Genomic DNA, 19,590 nt, shown 5'->3' with positions numbered 1-19,590 from the left:
CCACTGAGCTAAATCCCCAACCCCTAATAATTTATTTATCCTTTTTTTTTAAAGATTTATTTATTTATTATGTATACAGCATGTATGACTGCAGGCCAGAAGAGGGCACCAGATCTCAGTACAGATGGTTGTGAGCCACCATGTGGTTGCTGGGAATTGAACTCAGGACCTCTGGAAGGGCAGTCAGTACTCTTAAACTCTGAGCCATCACTCCAGCCCAATTTATTTATTCTTATTTTATGTACATTGAAGTACAAGATCTGAGGGGGTCAGATCTTGGGGTTACAGACAGTTGTGAGCTGCCATGTAGGTGCTGGGAATTGAACCTGGGTCCTCTGGAAGAGCAGTCAGTGCTCTTAACTGCTGAGTCATCTCTCCAGACCCCTAATTTTCTAGTGTTAAATTAGTAATTTCATTATAGCTCTGGTTATATTTTGCTTCAAAAGATCTTCACTTTTCTACAATTACACAGACATATGCCAAGATTTTCTTGAGGAGGTTTCCTAATAGGAAGTTTTCCAAACATGATTTATCACAGTAAATGCATTTCGAATAGTAATAAGGATCTGAGTAAGAAAGACAAAACAATATGCTGATAATTCTCAGCATAAAGACAGATAGGCAGGTTTAGCCTAATTTAACATTATACAGGGTAAACATGCACTGAGATATTACACCTCTAATAGCTCTAATTCGTAAGGAATGAATGCATTTGTGCCTTCCTCCTGTGCTGAATACCTTTCTATACATAGGCTACTTCTACAGCCCATTCTATTAAATGAGAAGAAACTGTTTTGAGATCCACTAGGTTTAAAGCTAGGAAATTACTTCATCAGGACCCAAAAGCTTATTTTAGCTATTGTTCTAGAGATTTGTTTTAAGTATTTCCCCCTCAGATGTCACAAAATTAACCTTAGTGATTCAAACTCTTGCTTAGTTAGGCTGCACAATCAAAGAGCGCTGACATCTTAACCTAATGCTGAAATGTTACCATTTCCACTTCTGCTCCTCTTCCTTTTTCGGCTTCTTTTTCTTATCTGACTCAGCAACTTTTTTATCTTTATCTTTATTCTTGGGTTTTTTCAATTTGCCATCCTACAAAGAAACAGAAAGCATTTAAGTCAGGACTAATTACACATCTGGAGGCCGTTTTGGGGAAGCCACCCAAAAGAAAAACTATAAAGAAAAAATGCTGGAACTGGCTGGGTGGTGGTGCACACCTTTAATCCCAGCATTTAGGAGGCAGAGGCAGGCAGATCTCTGAGTTTGAGGCCAGCCTGGACTATAGTACAGTTCCAGGACAGCCAGAGCTACACAGAGAACCCTATCTCAGGGGGGAGGAAAATGCTAGAACTGGAAGACCTTATATCTAACCCCATCCCAGAGATAAAAATTTATTTCCCCCGCTCCCTCTTGCAAATGATTACTCAGGAATATCACAAGAGGAAAGCCTGGTAAACTATTCCAACAATAATCCCAGGTATTTTCCTTATTTACTTTAAAAAGCTACTCATCTTTAATCTCTTCAAATATAATGAAGTATAGAAAAGCTACGCAATAAAAATTTAGTATTCTGCTGACCAGTGGTGGTGCACGCCTTTACTCCCAGCACTTAGGAGGCAGAGGCAGGCGGATCTCTGTGAGTTTGAGGCCAGTCTGATCTACAGAGGGAGTTCCAAGACAGATAAGACTACACAGAGAATCTCTGTCTCAAAAAAACACCAAAAAATAAATTCATAAAATTTAGTATTCTATTTAAGGGAATTCTGTGACTCAGTTACTCCTGCTCATATACACAAAGACTAAGTACTCTCAATGTGAACTGCTCACAGTGGCACAATAAAAGAACATCAGTCAGACATGGTGGTGAACACCTGTTGATCCTAGCCCTAACCCTCACATGGATCTACATTTTTCAATATCATCTAAGACTTTACTTGGTAAGTATTATATAGCAATGAAAGACGATTTATGGAATGGCCCAGCTAGAAACCATTTGGTTTGCTCTCTCCCAATCATAACCAAGGTAGTTCCAAAATCAGTTTGCCTTTTTATTAAGGTTATGTAGCTGTTGCTGAGCATAACGAGACCCTATTTTATTTTAAAACAAACAACAAAATCAAAACAAACAAACAAACAAAAACCAGAGAGACTAATGGAGATGGCTAGAGAACATCCTATAACTCCATAAAAGGATGTCAATCAAAGTAGGAATAAATTTAGGTCTCTAAGCAGATGATTTTGAAGACAAAAAGCAAATGCTATAGTATTTCACTGTAAGTAGGTATGAGGAATACAAGTGTGTAGAAGTAAAATAACAGCATCAAAATATCCTGTTAGTGGAGAGTGGACTCATGTCTAAAAATCCCTGTAGTCAAGAGGCTGAGGTAGAAAGACTGACAGGAGTTCAAGGTCAGCCTGGGTGGCAGAATGAGACTCCATCTTAAAAATACAAAATAGGCTGCGGGTGTAGCATACACTTTTAATCTTAGTATTCGGAAGACAGCAGCAGAGGGAGCTTTTTGAGTTTGAGGTCAACCTAGTCTACACAGAGAGCTCCAGATCAGCCAGAACTACAAAGTGAGACTCTGTCTTAATAACACAAACAAAAATAGGGGCTGGAAAGGTGGCTCAGCATTTAAGAGCAATAGCTCCTCTTGCAAAGGATATTGGATTCAGTTCACAGCACACATAGTAGTTCACAATATTCTGAAACTCCAGTTCCAGGGATCTGATGCCCTCTTCTAACCTCTGCAGGCACTGAACATATAGGTGGTACACAAACATACACGTAAGCAAACTCTCATACACATAAAATTTAAAAATCTATATTAAAAACAAAAAGTGGGGGAGGGGGACGGGGGTTGTTAAGAGTGATAGCCCAGATGATAAAAGCACCTGCTGTTCTTGCCGAGGACTGGATTTGGTTCCCAGAACCCTACAGTGGCTTACAACCAACTAATTTCAATTCAAAGGGATCTGATGCCCTCTACTGGTTTCTGTGGGCACATGCATATGGTGAACATACACTTTCATGGGAAAAACACACAGAAAATAAAAATAAATCTGTAATAGTAAATTAAAAAGTAAACATAAATGTATCATATGTTTTGATGATTAATCTTCATAGTCAACTTGACAGGATTTGGAATCACAGAAACACAGCTCTGGGCCATCATGGTATAGTGGGTTTGCCAGAAATGCTTAACTGAAGATGGAAGACCCACTCTGAATGTGGGTCCACTATCTTGGGGTCTCAGGTCCTAGACTTAATGGGCGGAGGGGGAGAAAAAGTGAGTAGAATAAGACCAATTCACCTCTCTGTTTCCTGTGTGCAGATACAATGTGACCATCTACCTTATATCCTGCTACCAACATGTATACCCTGAAATGATGGATTGTACTCTCAAACCATGAATCTTTTTCCTCTAAGTTGATTTTGTTAAAAAATTTGTCACAACAATAGTAATACAAAAAATTTGTAGAGAAGTGGGGCTGTTGCTCTATCCAGTCAGGTGGTTTGTAGAACTTTTGAATTGGTTTATCTCAACACTTTAAACACTTAAAGTCCAGTCTCTTCTGAGATTCACCTAATTCTGAGTCCCCATGAAATCAAAAATAAATTACACACATTCAATATACAGGGGCACAGAGTAAACATTACCATTTCAAAAGAGGAAAATGGGACAAAGCAAAGAAAGATCAAATCAAAGCAAGATTGAAATGTGGAAAGTGCCGGGCGGTGGTGGCGCACGCCTTTAATCCCAGCACTCAGGAGGCAGAGCCAGGCTGATCTCTGTGAGTTCGAGGCCAGCCTGGGCTACCAAGTGAGTTCCAGGAGAGGCGCAAAGCTACACAGAGAAACCCTGTCTCGAAAAACCAAAAAAAAAAAAAAAAAAAAGAAAAAAAAAAGAAATATGGAAAGCAAACACTAAATCCTCTATAGCTCCATGTCTATCATCTGGGGCCTTTAATACACTTCTTTAATAATCTATACTAATGTATCTAAATGAGAGTAGAGTGGCTGGCTACTCTAACAGCTACTCAACATTACACTATCAATTTCATGCACTGGTTCTCATTAACTTGAACTTCTTTCTACTAAGCAGACACTAATGATCTGAAAAGCTATAACCTAACTGCAAGACTTGATTATTTCTTTAGTTCACTATACCCATGGTTGTTTTTTGTTTTGCTTTTTGTTTTGTTTTGTTTTGGTTTTGGTTTTTTGAGACAGGTTTTCTACTGTGTAGTTTTAGTGCCTGTCCTGGATCTAGCTCTGTAGACCAGGCTGGCCTCAAACTCACAGAGATCCACCTGCCTCTGCTTCCCAGTGCTGGGATTAAAGGCGTGCACACCACCGCCACCCAGCACCCAAGAACATTTTAGACATGATTTCACTGAAGACCTTTCTTCTCCTTCTTGTGAAGTGCGAGGACCAGCACACTCTCACAAAGGAGGCAAGATAACAAGATAGCTAGTGTGTTGGCTCTAGACACACCATGTATACATGGTTATACAATTCAGCACAACCTCTAACAAATGATCAACCTCTCTAAACCTCAATTTTACACATCTGCCAATAAGGATGGAGACATTCATCTCTTGTGGTTGCCACAAGAACTAAAAGACACGTATGCAGAAAGTTGTCTGGGATGAAATAAATATCTATTACATTTAAATATGCATATCAAGTTCTTAATAATTTGATAAGTGGCATTTTTAATTGTTAGTTTGCAGCTCAGGCTAAACTTTGATCTCATAACCCCTCTACCTCAGTCCTCCAAGTGCTGAGATTGCAAGTTTGTAGTCACCATAACTGATCAAATTATTTTTCCCCCACTTCAAGACAAGGTCTCACTATGTATCCCTAGGTAGCCTCAAACTCACAGATCCTCCTGTCTCTGCCTCCTGAGTGCTGGGATTAAAGGTATGGGCACACCCAGCCTTAAATTACATCCTTAAAAACTCCTACCCCACTATCAATATCATTATTGCTAGTACTTTAAGTTATCCACTTTTAGGCCCATTTTGTCCATAGCATTGACTAACCTCAAAAGGAATATAAGAGTTAAAAATTCTACTCAAAAGACCAAGTTTAAGAGCCTTAGGAATTGCTGACATCTTTTTAAAAAAAATTCCTGGCTAACATCTTTTTAGTACAAAAAATCAAAAATATGAAAAAAACAAAAATTATATTATTCTATTTAAAATACTATACCACAAGCACCAAATTTAAAATCCTTAGAAAAGCACTTAAACTAAAGTAACATTTTTAAGGACGATTATAAACCAGCAGAAGAAAGGATGATGATAATGTGTATTTCAGACAGAAGAACAGCAGGTACTATACACAGAGCTCTGAAGCACAGAATTTGGTATGAAAAACAAACAGGCAGCCAATATGGCCAGAGTAAGGTGAGCTCGGGAAGAACAAAATGAAGCAGGCACAAGATACAGAGGCCAGACTGAGGACTGGTGCTCAAGACCATACTATGTCCAATAGGGCATTCATTAAAGGACTTTAAATTAGGACAGTTATTTAAAGTGAGGGAAGAGCATGCTTTATTGGATATAAAAGTTTATATGAATCTTCAGAGTTATAAGCCAAAATGTTTCTTATGAACATTTTTCTGCATACCTGCAGGTGGCATAATTTCTCTAAAGTATCAGTTAACAACGCAAGCTATGATTAGACAAAGAGTAAACTCAATGGTGGCTGAGGATAACTTAAAGATACTCTGGGGTCACTTCAAGATCTTGGCATGCTCAGTTCCACAGCCACAACTGGCCTGTAAAACTTTTCTCCACTATTACTATTAGAACAAACCAATACATTCCCAAAAGTCATTTGGCCTCAAGAGTTGTTTTAGGAACAATGAGATGGCTCAGCAGTTAAAGGCCTGATAACCTGAGTTCTATTTCCAGGAGAACCAAATTCTCAAAACTATCTCCTGATTTCCATGTGTGCACCATTATGTGCGTGCACATACACAAAATTGTTTAAAAATTCATGTTAAGGCTGTTTCATAAAAACTTAAACCTCAAAAACCTTTACTAACCTCTTCTTCTTCTAGTTTTCTTTTCTTCTCCTTCTTGATATCTTCTGTTTTAATTTTCTTAGGTTTATAATCAGCACTAGAAAGGGGAACACGAATAGGCAGTTAATGCAACTATGACTTACGAGTTCTCACCTACAGGATTAGGCTTTCCCAACTCTTGGAAGTTTCCATGGCAGGTGTGACTGCTGTTACTCTTGATTGGGCCTTCTACAGTAACCAAAGTGTAACAAGTAAAGACCAGACTAAGGATTGGAGAGATGCTCAGCTACTAAGAGCACAGGATGCTCTTTCAGAGGATCTAGGCTTAATTTCCAGCACTTACATGGGCCAGCTCACAATTGTCTGTAACTCCAGTTCCAGGGGATCTAATGTCCTCTTTAGGCCTCTGTGGGGACCAGGCATGCATGTGGTACACAAACAAATGTTCAAGCTCATAGACATAAAATAAAAAAATAAAGCTAACAAAAAGACAGACAGAAACAGACTAGAGACCAATAGATGTGACTCTATAAAGAGTTGCCTGATGTGGATGCTGGGAACCAAACTTGGGTCCTCCAGAAGAGCAACCACTAAGCCATTGCTGTAGCCAATGTATTTGATTTTTAATTGTTGGATGCATATATGACTGAGTGTTCATATTCATGTGGAGGCCAATGAACATCCTCCTTTGAGACATGGTTTTTCAGGAGTCTGGAGTTCACCAATTAAGGTAGACAAGGGAGTCTTAGGAATTCTCCTGTCTCTGCCTTCCCAGTCCTAGGATTATATGCATGCTCTACCACACCTGGAATTTATGTGGACTCCAGATCAAATTCAGATCCTCATGCTTGCAAGGTAAGCACTTCATCAACTGTGAAACAGCCTAAAACTTTCTATCAAAAATCTTTTGATTATCCATAGAGTATAATAAGGTACATAACTCAAACTAATAAATAGAATGTATTATCACTGGGTGAATCTAGGAAAGAGCCTTGAATAACAAGAGCAATTTCATTATCTCTGTACTGAAGGGTCCCTTATATATCAAAAGGCATAGATTCTAGAAGAAGAAGAAAAGAAAAATTGAGGTGGAGTCAGGTAGAGTCTCATGTAGCCCAAGCTAGCCTCAAATTCACTATGTATTCATTATGACTGAGTTTCTGATCCTCGTGTCTCCACTTCCCAAATGCTAGTATTACAGGCATACACTACCACATCCAGTTTTATGCAGTCCTGGAACCAATCTATGGCTTTCTGTGTGGTAGGCAAGCACTCTACCAATTGAGCTATATCCCTAAACCAATTTTCTTAATTTACTTGTGGTGTAAAACTGATGAATTCTAAGAGACTAAAATAAATATCCTTCATTAACTTTGTATTATTGAAATTTCTGTACTAAATATGCCTATCTTTTTAATAAGAAAAAAAACCTTACACATAACTAACATAAATTAATTTGTTTAGCAAACTCAATTTCCATAAATCAAGTCTATTAATCACAAAATGCCAATTAATGTAATTTTGGGGGATTTGTTGTTGTTGTTGTTTTATTTTTATTTTTCGAAACAGGGTTTCTCTGTGTAGTTTTGGTGCCTGTCCTAGATCTCGCTCTGTAGACCAGGCTGGCCTCAACTCACAGAGATCCACCTGGCTCTGCCTCCCAAGTGCTGGGATTAAAGGCGTGCACCAACACTGCCCAATCAATTAATGTAATTTTTGTTCATTAGAGATACATATGTATTCTTTAAACAGTCTTCTTTAAAAAAATGAGTATCCTCTCTTCTAACTCATTTTTTAAACTTTATAAATACACACACACACACACAAATAAATAGAAATATCACACACCAAAATTGACCTGACCCAAAACTCAATCAATGTCTATACTTGAATGAGCATTCATAATGGAAGTTCTGGAGCTTCATAATCAATTTTACATTTTCAGTACTGAATATATTTTATGCATTTATCAAGCACCAAAAACAAACAAAAAAAATCCATGACAAGTGAGAACTAGAAAAACAATTAGCTTTATACACTTTCATAACTAATTTCCATCACCAGCATTCAGTCTTTTGTCACTCCTTTCTATTTACCCTTTCCTATTCCCTTTCTTTGTTGTATACAGTATTTACAATTGTTTACATATATACAGAGATTTCATAAGAGACTGTGGTTTTTTTTCTTCTTTCTCAAATTATGTGGGGTGCCGGTGACGCACGCCTTTAATTCCAGCACTTGGGAGGCAGAGGCAGGTGAATCTCTTGAGTTCGAGGCCAGCCTGGTCTATAAAGTGAGTTCCAGGACAGGCTCCAAAAGCTACAGAGAAACCCTGTCTCAAAAAACTAAAAAGAAAAAAGAAATTATGTGACCATGCTTAGTATCATACATATTAAGGCCATCCATATTCCTGCATAAATTTTAACTTCATTTTTCTTTAGAGCTGAGTAGTGTATTCTATTATCCACACACATACAAAATTTTCCATATCCATTCATCTGTTGATGAACATGGCTGATTCCAATTTTTTTGCTATAGTTAATAAGGCAGTAACAAGCATTCTTTTAAAACTGAAATGTCATTAAATGTTCTTCTTCAGTCAAACAGGAAGAAATAACATACTCATCCTCATCTCGAGGTCTCTTCAGTGGCTTTATGTCCTCTTTTGGAGGAACAAAATAGCCATCATCTTCAGGTTCATCTTTAATTCGTGGTGGACTAAAGAGAGAAAAAAATAAAACAAAACAGCTAGTTATTGATTCTTGTTACTAGAATGCCTACATTATATTAAGTAACACAAAATAGGTGTCCTGGCTAGTTTTATGTCAACTTGACACAAGTTAGAATCTCATTTTAAAGGAATGAAGGTGCCTCAATTGAGAAAATACTTCCCTAAGATTGTTATAGGGCATTTTCTTAATTAGTGACTGATGTGGGATGGCCCAGCCCATTGTGGGTGATGATACATTGGGTCCTAGGTTCTATAAGAAAACGGGCTGAACAAGCCATAGGGAGCAGCACTCCTCCACGGTCTCTGCATCAGCTCCTGTCTCCAGGTTCCTGCCCAGTTTGAGTCCCTGTCCTGACTTCCTTCAGTGATGAACAGTGAGGCGGAAGCATAACCAAATAAACCTTTTCCTCCTCAAGTTGCATTTAGTCATGGTGTTTCATTACAGCAATAGTAACCCTAACCAAGACAGTAGGCATATTTCACTTACCAAAGAAAGACTAATGTGCACATGTATTTTCTACAATCACTTTTATATGCCATTACAAACTTATAAAAACCTTACTTAGGTAATACTGTCTTCATTTTACAGGTAAAAGGAGTCTTCATTTTACAGGTAAATGGATAACGTCAGGATTCAGGATAAAGGACCTTACTCCAAATTAAGCATTATTTATCTCACTAAAGTTTAGCTGCCTTTGTAAGTAGGGCTCAAATCAGAGGAATAAATTTAAATTATTTTCTTAACTTACATGATGGATCTACTATATATGTGACCCATGTCCCACAAATGACCCTAACTGTTTTAACAATCCAAAATTAAATAAAGCCTCTACAAGGAAAGAAAGAAAACCTGACTGCCTAAGCATGGTATGCTAAAATGGTGATATGGCAATGACATATGTATTTTCTTCAGTAGCACAGAAAAATGACCAGTCACACAAAATTACAACAAAAAGCTAGGTGTTAAAGAAGTACCAGAACAAAATAAAGTTATTCACATTAAGTCAAACCTTCCACTGTTCCAACTTGCTGGTTAGGTTTCTTATTTCACACAAAACATGTCTAAATCTTTTGCTAAGACTCTGCTCTCTGAAAATAAAGATTTTAGAATAGTAGATCAGAAATTGCCTGTCTGTGAAATGATGAAGGATAAGAGCCACAATAATAAAGAATATTCTTTGGAGGCTGGGGCAAAAGGACTATGAATTTAAGGGGGCGGGGGGAAGAAAAAGAAAAGGGAAAAAAACCCTTATATTCTAAAAATAAACTGGAAAAAAGTAGATATATACAAGGTCTGGAGGGAGCACTCAGTGGTTAAGAGCACATACTGCTCTTTCAGAGGATCTGAGTTTGATTCGTAACACTTACATCAGGTGACCCTTAACTGCCCCAACTAGAGCTATAGGGTAAACAACACCCTTGTCTGGTCTCCACAGGCACAACCACACACGGCACATGTGCATGTACCCACACCTACGATCTTTAAGCAGTATTAGAGAAATGGCTCATCAATTAAAAGTACTGGCTATTCTAGAGTACCCAGGCTTAATTCCAAACATGGCAGCACATATCTGCAGTTCCAGAGGATCTGATATCCTCATCATGTACGCAGTCAAAATACCCATACACTTAAAATGAAAGTAAATCCTAATAAAATAACAGATAAAAGCTGAGCATAGAGCTGGAGAGATGGCTCAGTGGTTAAGAACATTGGCAGTTCTTCTAGGGGTCCTGAGTTCAATTTCCAGCAGCCACATACTAGCTCACAGCCATCTATAATGGGATCTGATGCCCTCTTCTGGTATGTAGGTGTGCATGCAGATAGAGCACCATTTACATGTAATAAATAAATCTTAAAAGAAAAATTTTTAAAAGACGTGAAAATTGGGGTTGGAGATTTAGTTCAGGTAGAGCACTTGCCTAGCAAGTGCAATTGGGTTTGGTCCTCAGCTCAGAGGGGGGGAGAAAAGGCAGAGCATGGTAGCATATTCCTTTAATCCTAACACTCAGGAGGCAGAGGCAGGTGAATCTCTGAGTTCAAGGCTAGCTTTGTCTACAGAGTGAGTTCCAGGACAGCCAGGGCTACATAGTGAGAACCTGTCTTGAACTGTGCTTCGCACTCTACCCCCACAACACACACACACACACACACACACACACACACACACACACACACACACAAAGTACAACAGATAAATTCCTAGACATATGTATCTTACCAAAATTAAATCAAGAGGCTATAAACAAGTTAAACAGATCTATAACAAGAAAGAGACTGAAGCAGGCAAGAGTGGCCCAATAAACCGCCCAAGATTAGATGAATTCTGCTGTGGGATGTTCTATATGCTGTGAATGTGTTGCTCTGATTGGTTGATAAATAAAAGGCTGATTGGCCAGAAGCCAGGCAGGAAGTATAGACGGGGTAAACAGACAAGGAGAATTCTGGGAACAGGAAGGCTGAGCTGGGAGACACCAGCCCGCTGTCCAGGGAGCAGCATGTAATGGCACACAGGTAAAGCCACTGAAAACGTGACAATATATAGATTAACAGAAATGGGCTGAGTTTAAGTACAAGAGCTAGTCAGTAGGCCTAAGCCAATGGCCTAGTAGTTTTAATTAATATAAGTCTCTATGTGTTTACTTGGATCTGAGCGGCTGAGGACAGGGTGGGACACAAAAAAACTTCAGCTACAGAAGTCACTGCCAAATTCTACCAGATCTTTAAAGATATTAATACCAATACTCTTCAAACTGATCAGAAAAGAGAAAGCAAACACTTGCTAAACATTACCAAGATATCAAAACCAAGTAAGGAAATAAAAAATTATAAACCAATTTCCCTGATGAACATAAATGAAAAATTCTCAAATATTTGCAAACCAAATTTAAGAACACACTTAAAATGTACAAGACAAATGGAAAAATGGTTCAACACCTACAAGTCAATAAATGCAGTTACAGCATACACACACACACACACACACACACTTGGGGATAGAAATCACATGATCATCTCAATGATGCAGAAAGGGCATTTGACAAAGTTCAAAAACCCTTCATGACAAAAGCTCTGAAGAAAATAGGAGTATATTCCTAATAAAGGCCATATATATATATATGAGAGAGAGAGAGACATACTTAAAGCCAATATCATACTAAATGGGAAAAAACTGAAAACATGTCCTCTAAAATCAGACCAAGAAAAGAGGGTCCACTCTCTCTACACCTTAGATCAGTAAGGCAAGATAAAGAAACAAAAGGAGCCGGGCGGTGGTGGCGCACGCCTTTAATCCCAGCACTCAGGAGGCAGAGCCAGGCTGATCTCTGTGAGTTCGAGGCCAGCCTGGGCTACCAAGTGAGTTCCAGGAAAGGCGCAAAGCTACACAGAGAAACCCTGTCTCGAAAACAAAAACAAAAACAAAAACAACAACAACAAAAAAGGAATACAAATAGGAAAGGGAGAAGTCAAAGCATGCTATTTGCAGACAATATGAGCCCTTATTACAAGATACTAAGGACTCCACCAGGAAACTCTTTGATCTGATAAACACCGTCAAAAATAATGTACAAAAATGAGTAGTTTTTTTATATACCAATAATTAAGTTGACAAGAAGTAATTGGAGGAGGGGAGTTCCTATTCTAGTAATATAATAGATTAAAAACAAGCAAGCAAGCCGGGTGATGGTGGTGCAAGCCTTTAATCAGCACTCAGGGGGCAGATGCAGGTCTGTCTTTGTGAGTTCAAGGCCAGCCTGGTCTACAGAGTGAGTTCCAGGACAGAGAAATCCCATCTCAAAAAAACCAAAACCAAATAAAACAAACCAAAACACAACTAAGGTCGTCAAGATGTATCAATAGATGAAGATGTTTTGCTATCAATCCTGATAATGAGTTCATTACTACCTGGGACCCACATGGTGGAAAGAGAATTGATTCTTGGAAGCTATGCTTTGACTCCACGTTTGTGTATTTTATCGTATGCTTGTACACACACACAAAGCCACACAAATAGACAAATGTAATAAAAATAAAAACAAAGTTCACCAGTATGGTGGTACCCATCTTTAATCCCACCTCTCAAGAGCAAGAGGCAGCAGACCTCTGTGAACTCTATGCTAACTTGGCCTACATAGCAAGTTCCAGGCCAGCAAGGGCTACATAGTAAGACCCTGTGTCTCAATGAAAAGCAAACAAATACACTAGTAGAAATAAACCTAAAGAACGGCCGTGAAAGAAAGACTTGTACAATGAACATTAAGATTCTCTGAATAGATTTAAGACAACATTAGAAAATGCAACCTATCCATGATTGCACATTGGTAAAATTAGTACTGTGAACCTAACTATATTATAAGTTATCTACAGATTCAATGTGATTGCCATCAAAATTCCAATGACATTCTTCACAGAACTAGGGGAAAAAAAAAACCAAAAAATGTATATGTTAATACAAAAGATCCTATACAGACAGAGCAATCCTAAGCAGAAAGAACAACACTGGAGGCATAGCATAGTACCTGATCTCAAACTCTATTAGAGACCATGGTAACAAAAATAGCATAAAACAAGAATGTAGACCAATGGAATAAAAGAGGATCCAAAACAAACCCACAAAGCTACAGCCACCTAATTTTCATCAAAGGCACCAAAAGCATTTGGACAAAAAAGGCAGTCTCTTCAGCAAATGGTGCTACAAAACTAGACACTTATCTATTATACTGCACAAAAATTAATTCAAAACAGATTAAAGGCCTTAATGTAATATCTGAAATTCTAAAACTGATTGAGGGAAACACTTCCAAAACAGAGATAGGAATGAGCGACAACTTTCTGGAAAGAATCCCCAGAGTTTATGAAGTAATTGCCAAGAACAGACAACTAGAGTTGCACAAGATTAAAAGCACCTGTATACAAAGGAAACAGTTATCAGAGAAGTGACAGTTTACAATAGAAGCATTTGCCAACTATGTATCTGACAATAATGTACAAAGAACTCTAAAAACATCTATCAATAAATGAGCACGTGAAGAAGTCTCAAAATAAAATGAGCAATAAATACTTGAAAAAATAACATTCTGTTTTTGTTTGCTTGTTTGTTTTTCAAGACAGGGTTTCTCTGTGTAGTTTTGATGTCTGTCCTGGATCTTGCTTTGTAGACCAGGCTGGCCTCGAACTCACAGAGATCTGCCTGACTCTCTCTCCCAAGTGCTGGGATTAAAGGTGTGCGCCACCACCGCCCTGCCAAAAACAACATTCTTAGCCATTAGGGAAATGAAAATTAAAACCACCCCAGTCAGAACAGCTATCAAAAAGAAAAAGAAAAGTCCCCACCCCACCCCCCAAAAAATTCTGGTGAAGATGCAAACTGGTAGTAGGGCCACTATGGAAATCCTTCTGAGGACTAAGAACAAATGCCACTTCTACAGCTGCTGTGGAATAATCCTCTTGTACACTGTCACTCAAATTGGTTTAATAAAACACTGATTGGCCAGTAGCTAGACAGGAAGTACAGGCAGGGCGACCAAACTAAGGATGCTGGGTGAAGAAGTCGCCAGCCAGTTGCAGAGGAAGCAAGATGAGAATGCCATACTGAGAAAAGGAACCAAGCCATGTGGTTAAACACAGACAAGAATTATGGGTTAATTTAAGTGTAAGAGCTAGTTAGTAATAAGCCTGAGCTACTGGCCGAGCATTTATAAGTAATATTAAGCCTCCAAGTCAATTTGGGAAGCAGCTGCTGGATATTTAGAAGCTGCTGGCAGGACAGAGACTTCCGTTTACATACAGCTGTTCCTCTTTCTCCTCCCAAATCAATTACAAAGCCTTGGAGATCCAGAAGAAACACTGCAACACCCAACTGGTTCAAAGCAAATGCTCCATCTTAAGACAGTCATGTTTACTATACTTCAAGAAGTACTAAAATAATTTACCAAAAAGAAAAAAGTTTTAGTGGTGAAGCATCTAGATTCTCTACAAGACTCACTGCTAGCAAGTGCCTGCAGCAAAGTGAATCAGAGACTAGTGCCTAGGAGAAGCACATGTTCCCAACCCTTCTAACCTTCCAAAAACCTGTGAATGAACTCAGGACAACACAGCAAGTCCAAAGAATCTATTCAGATCTTAGTTTAACAAAAGTTTTGCACGGTCTCTGGGCAGAAATTAAGATATCATAACCCTCACTCAATTTATGTAAGACACAGAACCCCGAGGGTAGCTTGTAGAATACTTCGACTTTTTCTACATTCTTAAACCAGTTATGAAACATCCCTGCAGAAGGCTGCTTCTCTTTCTCTGAAGTACCTGGATACATGCATGGCACAGTCTCAAAATCTTTATCAAATAAAACAAAGTCCAAAGACTCAAGGAAGCAAACCTCCCGAGTCACTGTCTCAGTCAGTAAGATAAATGCTTTGAACAATCCCCTAACAAAACCATTCTATTGTTCTGTGGAAGGTATGAGAATATATAATGTGATTCTAAATGGTCTTCTGAATCTAGAGAGGACTTGGGAGCTTACTTGAGGGTACTGAAAATGAGGAAAAAGACAAGAAGGAGTGCAGACAGTAAAAATGGGCTATAGTTAGTATACATTTATATACATCTATCTAAATATATACTTATTCCTAAAATTAAGTCCAATAAGGGTCTATATATAAACCTTACAGTATTAAAAAGGAGTAATTCATAGTGACTAACAAATTCCATACCAAGTAGTTTCTTTTGAAATATCGGGGAATAGTAAGGTTACACTGTGGATACACTAAAAACCCATTAACTATATACACTCTAAAATGGCAAACTTTGTGGTATGCATATACCTCAACTTTAAAAAAATCTTATTCTATTAGCCTTCTCCATTTCTAAACTATCTGGCTAAGTGCTGTTCAATCTCACTAACTAGAACTGTAAAAACACAAGCTGGTCTAGGTCAAGTTCTCTTACTACTTACTGACTTTGTTTTGAACCATTAAGCTGGCTAAGTTAGTACATCTTGGAAAAGTGTAGACACCACCAGGTGGAGTCACCCAGAAAAAAAAAAGCTACCATAGCAGAAGATCTTACCTAGAGAAGCCATTTTCTTTCTCCTTCTTTATTTTTGCATCCCCAGCTGCTCTAATCTGCAAGGTAAAAACCACAGCAACTCATTAAGTGCTTTGGAAAGTATTAAATACTTAAAACAAATCTCTTATTCAAGACTATTACCATCAACTGGAGAGGTTAAAAATTGTTATTAGCATATATTAACTATACATAAAACAGGTTTCATTATGACATTTATACAAGTATATGAGGTATTCTGATCTATGCATAGCTTGTCCTCCCAGTCTCACTGATCCCCTTCCCAATAAGTCCTTTCAATTGCCATATCTTGTTTTGTCTTCTTTCTTTTTGAGTGACTCACTGAGTTGAATGAAGGTTGCTTACAGGAGTATAGGCACCTTACCAGTGACTACATCACTAGAGAGAATGTCTCTCTTTCCTCTAATAACCTTTAATGGGTGGTAAGTCTTGAAGAAGGAGTGAGGCCTCGTGAGTCCCTACCCTTCTCTAAGACAAAATGTTGATGGGGACAATATTGTTGTACGTGTCTTGTGTGGAAAATCACAATTGACTGTTCAAGAAGGCCAAGACCATGCCAGGCCATTTTGGAGCATCTTGATCCTGGATTGACTCTTGTTATCGAAACTAAGGTGGGTCAACTAAAGACCTTAACTTTTTCCCAAATTAGTTTTTGACAATTCTAGGTAAACTGACTGAGAAAGGTCTCAAAACAGCAACTTTTAAATTTTAAGATAATAGTGATTTCACTTCCCAGTAAATATATTCTCTGCTCAAAATTTGCTGCTGATGGTGCAGAGAAAAGAACAAATACCAAAATCAAAGAGAATGGACTAGTCTATCTCCTACTCTCTCTGGTTTAGGCATAGTGTATCTATTTTTCCAATCTCCTTCAACGTTCTTTTTTGTACTTGTCATTAAAAAACAGAACTTTCGCCGGGCGGTGGTGGCGCACGCCTTTAATCCCAGCACTCGGGAGGCAGAGCCAGGTGGATCTCTGTGAGTTCGAGGCCAGCCTGGTCTCCAAAGCGAGTACCAGGAAAGGCGCAAAGCTACACAGAGAAACCCTGTCTCGAAAAAACCAAAAAAAAAAAAAAAAAAAAAAAAAACAGAACTTTCAAAAATCTTGACACATACACACAAAGGGATGACCCTCAGCTTCCTTCACAAAACCATATGTACACTGGCTATCTTGGAGAAAGATGGGGACAGCAAGTCAGGAATGAACAAGGTGTCTTTTTCCACAATCTCTACTTTACCATGTCTGAGTTTTTTCATTCAAGATTCTTCAATCTTTCTTTTTTGAGACAGGATATATATCCCAGGCTGGAAATCACCTTGAACTCACTTTGTAACCCAAGACGACTTTGAATTTCTACTCCTCCTGTCTCCACCTCTCAAATGCTGGGATTATAGGCATGTACCAATACACCTGGTTTAGGTAGTGCTGGGGATCAAACTAAAGTGTTCCTGCATTCTAGTCACTCTACCATCTAGGCACATACCCAACTCTAGAATCTTCAATCTTCACCAAAAGGAGACCCAAAAAAGCTTTAGGCCTTCTTCCAAAAACAGAGCCTTTCTTAATACAGAAAGATGATGTTTCCAGAAACTTTATATCCTCATTGTAGTATAAAATAAACAGGTTTACTGTATTGTGAGAGACCCAGTGGTAAATGATTTAGTTTTCATAGTTTCAACAGGTTGACTCTAAAGTTTCCTTTTGGGAGGGAAGTGGGGAATTCAGTAAAACACTGCAAAGAAGCGGTGGGCTAGGCAGTGAACTACAGTATTGCCTGCTAACTCTGAAGTCTTCTTACAGACCGTTTTACTCCCAATACCAAGGGTATATACAACAAAGGTACTTTCATTACCTGCTTCCAAATGATCAAAATAAAAGCACATCTTAAGTCCCTTTTTTCCCCCTAAAGGAAAGTTATGTACCTTTTCCTCCTTTCGTTTTTCCTTGTCTCTGTCTTTATGTTTGTCTTTATGTTTTTCTGAGCTTCCATCTTTGTGTTTGGTTTTCTCTTTCTCTTTATGTTTCTTTTCAGAATCTTTATGTTCACTGTTAAAAATAAGACAAAGTATTAGCCTAGAGTTAGGACCACAAGATTAACTTAAAAGACATAAATCATGAAAACTTGTAATGCTTAGATAGTCCCAACAAAAGGTTCAAAGACTGCTGGCTGTATCAGTGGTCCCTCCTGGGTTAGTTCACCAAGAGTAACCAGAAACACCAAAAGAAATCATCTCTGGATTTTTGTTGTGATCTTCCCTCAGTTCCTAGGTACAAGCTGCCACTGAGACAGAAACCCACAATGAACCAGAGGGACAAAGAAGTATACACAGGGTGTAACTGCACTGCTATATTAGGAGCACAGGGAACAACTGGGAAGGAGAAAACATTCCATGGCATAACCTTGCTTTATGACTCTTTGTGAGAATGGCATGGGCCAAATGAGACCTGAGAGATGGTGCCCCTTTACGTGTTGACTCAGCAGTCAATCAAGTTCCTTAGAAATAAGGTTGCTAAAGTCCTGAACGTAGTCACTTGTTTCCTGTCCTCACAGAAGCTTCTTTAGGACTCCTTCATAGTTGTCACACATAGCCTGGGAATTTGGAGTTTCCCGCTTTTGGGTTCTTGCTCTAATTAATAAAAGAACTTAGAAACAAACAGACTCAGAAGGAAGATTAGGGCACACAAGAAGAAAATCTTGGTTCCTGCCAGCGGAAGGTAGAGAGAGAAGAGGAAGACAGAAAGCCATGCTGTTGAATTAGGCCAATATGTTCAGCAATGGAGGTCCCCAAATAGTCACATGGCAAACAAGCAGCTCCATGGCAGAAGGGGTGTGGGGAGTGAGTGTCTTCGAGAACAAGTGAGAAAGCCCAGAGTTGTCAGAGAGGAAGCATGTCCAGACTTTTCATTTATCAATGAAAAACAGATTTAAAATTAAAAGAAAAAGCTTTTCTAAATTAGGTCCCACAGAAGCAGGTAGATAAACTCTACAGCACTACATAATGGAAGCCCTGCAAATGACTGAATCCAGAACATTCTTTAAAAGTGACAGAATATATACAGCAAGTCTAGTGTTATTTATAACTTTCTAACAGCAAAAAAAGCAATGAAAGTTCTATCTCTAACAGTCACATCTAATATATGAGGACTCAATCCAACTTACTCAAAATGTAACTGGTGACTATGCCAGCCTCAAGACAAAATGTTATAAAGTGAATGGACCAACATACTTAAAGTTTCCCCATTAGCTTTAACTAGGAAGAACTAGTTACTTCTAGATGAAGTTTATAAATTCTGCTTGCCTCTTCCTCACAATAAGAAAAGACCCATCTGAAATCAAGGACAAATTCTACATTCATTATTTCAAAGTCTTGCTTTGAAAGAGGTAAGTGGTTATACTAGTAGCATGTAAAAATACAATTCCTATTTTGGAAAGCAAAATATTACACTACAAGGCACGAGCCATTAAAATGATCATACATGTTCATATAGGATCTACCTTCTAGAAATTTCTTATGGAAATAATGTTACATACAAAGATGTTTATTTTGGTACTTACCATAATAATCAAAAGGAAAAAGAAAATGAGAAAATGGGAAAATGGATACAATCTAAAAGATTAAACCAGAGAAGAAATTGTGTTATATCAAATTATGTAACTATAAAGGAATATTTGTTGACTACTATAAGAATACATGCAGAATATTCCTGACAAATGCCAACAGGACTACGAAAAAAT

At 38.3% G+C, this 19,590-nt stretch overlaps 1 protein-coding gene across 1 annotated transcript in view; it reads right to left on the bottom strand.

Moving 5' to 3' along the window:
- Positions 1 to 19,590, bottom strand: part of Top1 (DNA topoisomerase I) — a 92,950-nt gene that overhangs the window by 34,302 nt on the left and 39,058 nt on the right. The window contains exons 4-8 of the mRNA XM_052722626.1: positions 17,777 to 17,900; positions 15,836 to 15,891; positions 8,664 to 8,759; positions 6,063 to 6,138; positions 992 to 1,095 (exon numbers count right to left, since the gene is read on the bottom strand). Coding sequence (XP_052578586.1) covers positions 992 to 1,095; positions 6,063 to 6,138; positions 8,664 to 8,759; positions 15,836 to 15,891; positions 17,777 to 17,900 — 456 coding nt within the window. The remainder of the gene's footprint in view (positions 1 to 991; positions 1,096 to 6,062; positions 6,139 to 8,663; positions 8,760 to 15,835; positions 15,892 to 17,776; positions 17,901 to 19,590) is intronic.

This window comes from Peromyscus californicus, unplaced genomic scaffold (genome assembly GCF_007827085.1).
Source record: "Peromyscus californicus insignis strain IS unplaced genomic scaffold, ASM782708v3 Scaffold_7__1_contigs__length_154581171, whole genome shotgun sequence".
NCBI classification, from domain to species: domain Eukaryota; kingdom Metazoa; phylum Chordata; class Mammalia; order Rodentia; family Cricetidae; genus Peromyscus; species Peromyscus californicus.
The sequence above is the reverse complement of the archived record's forward strand: the minus strand, read 5'-3'. Positions and strand labels throughout refer to the sequence as shown.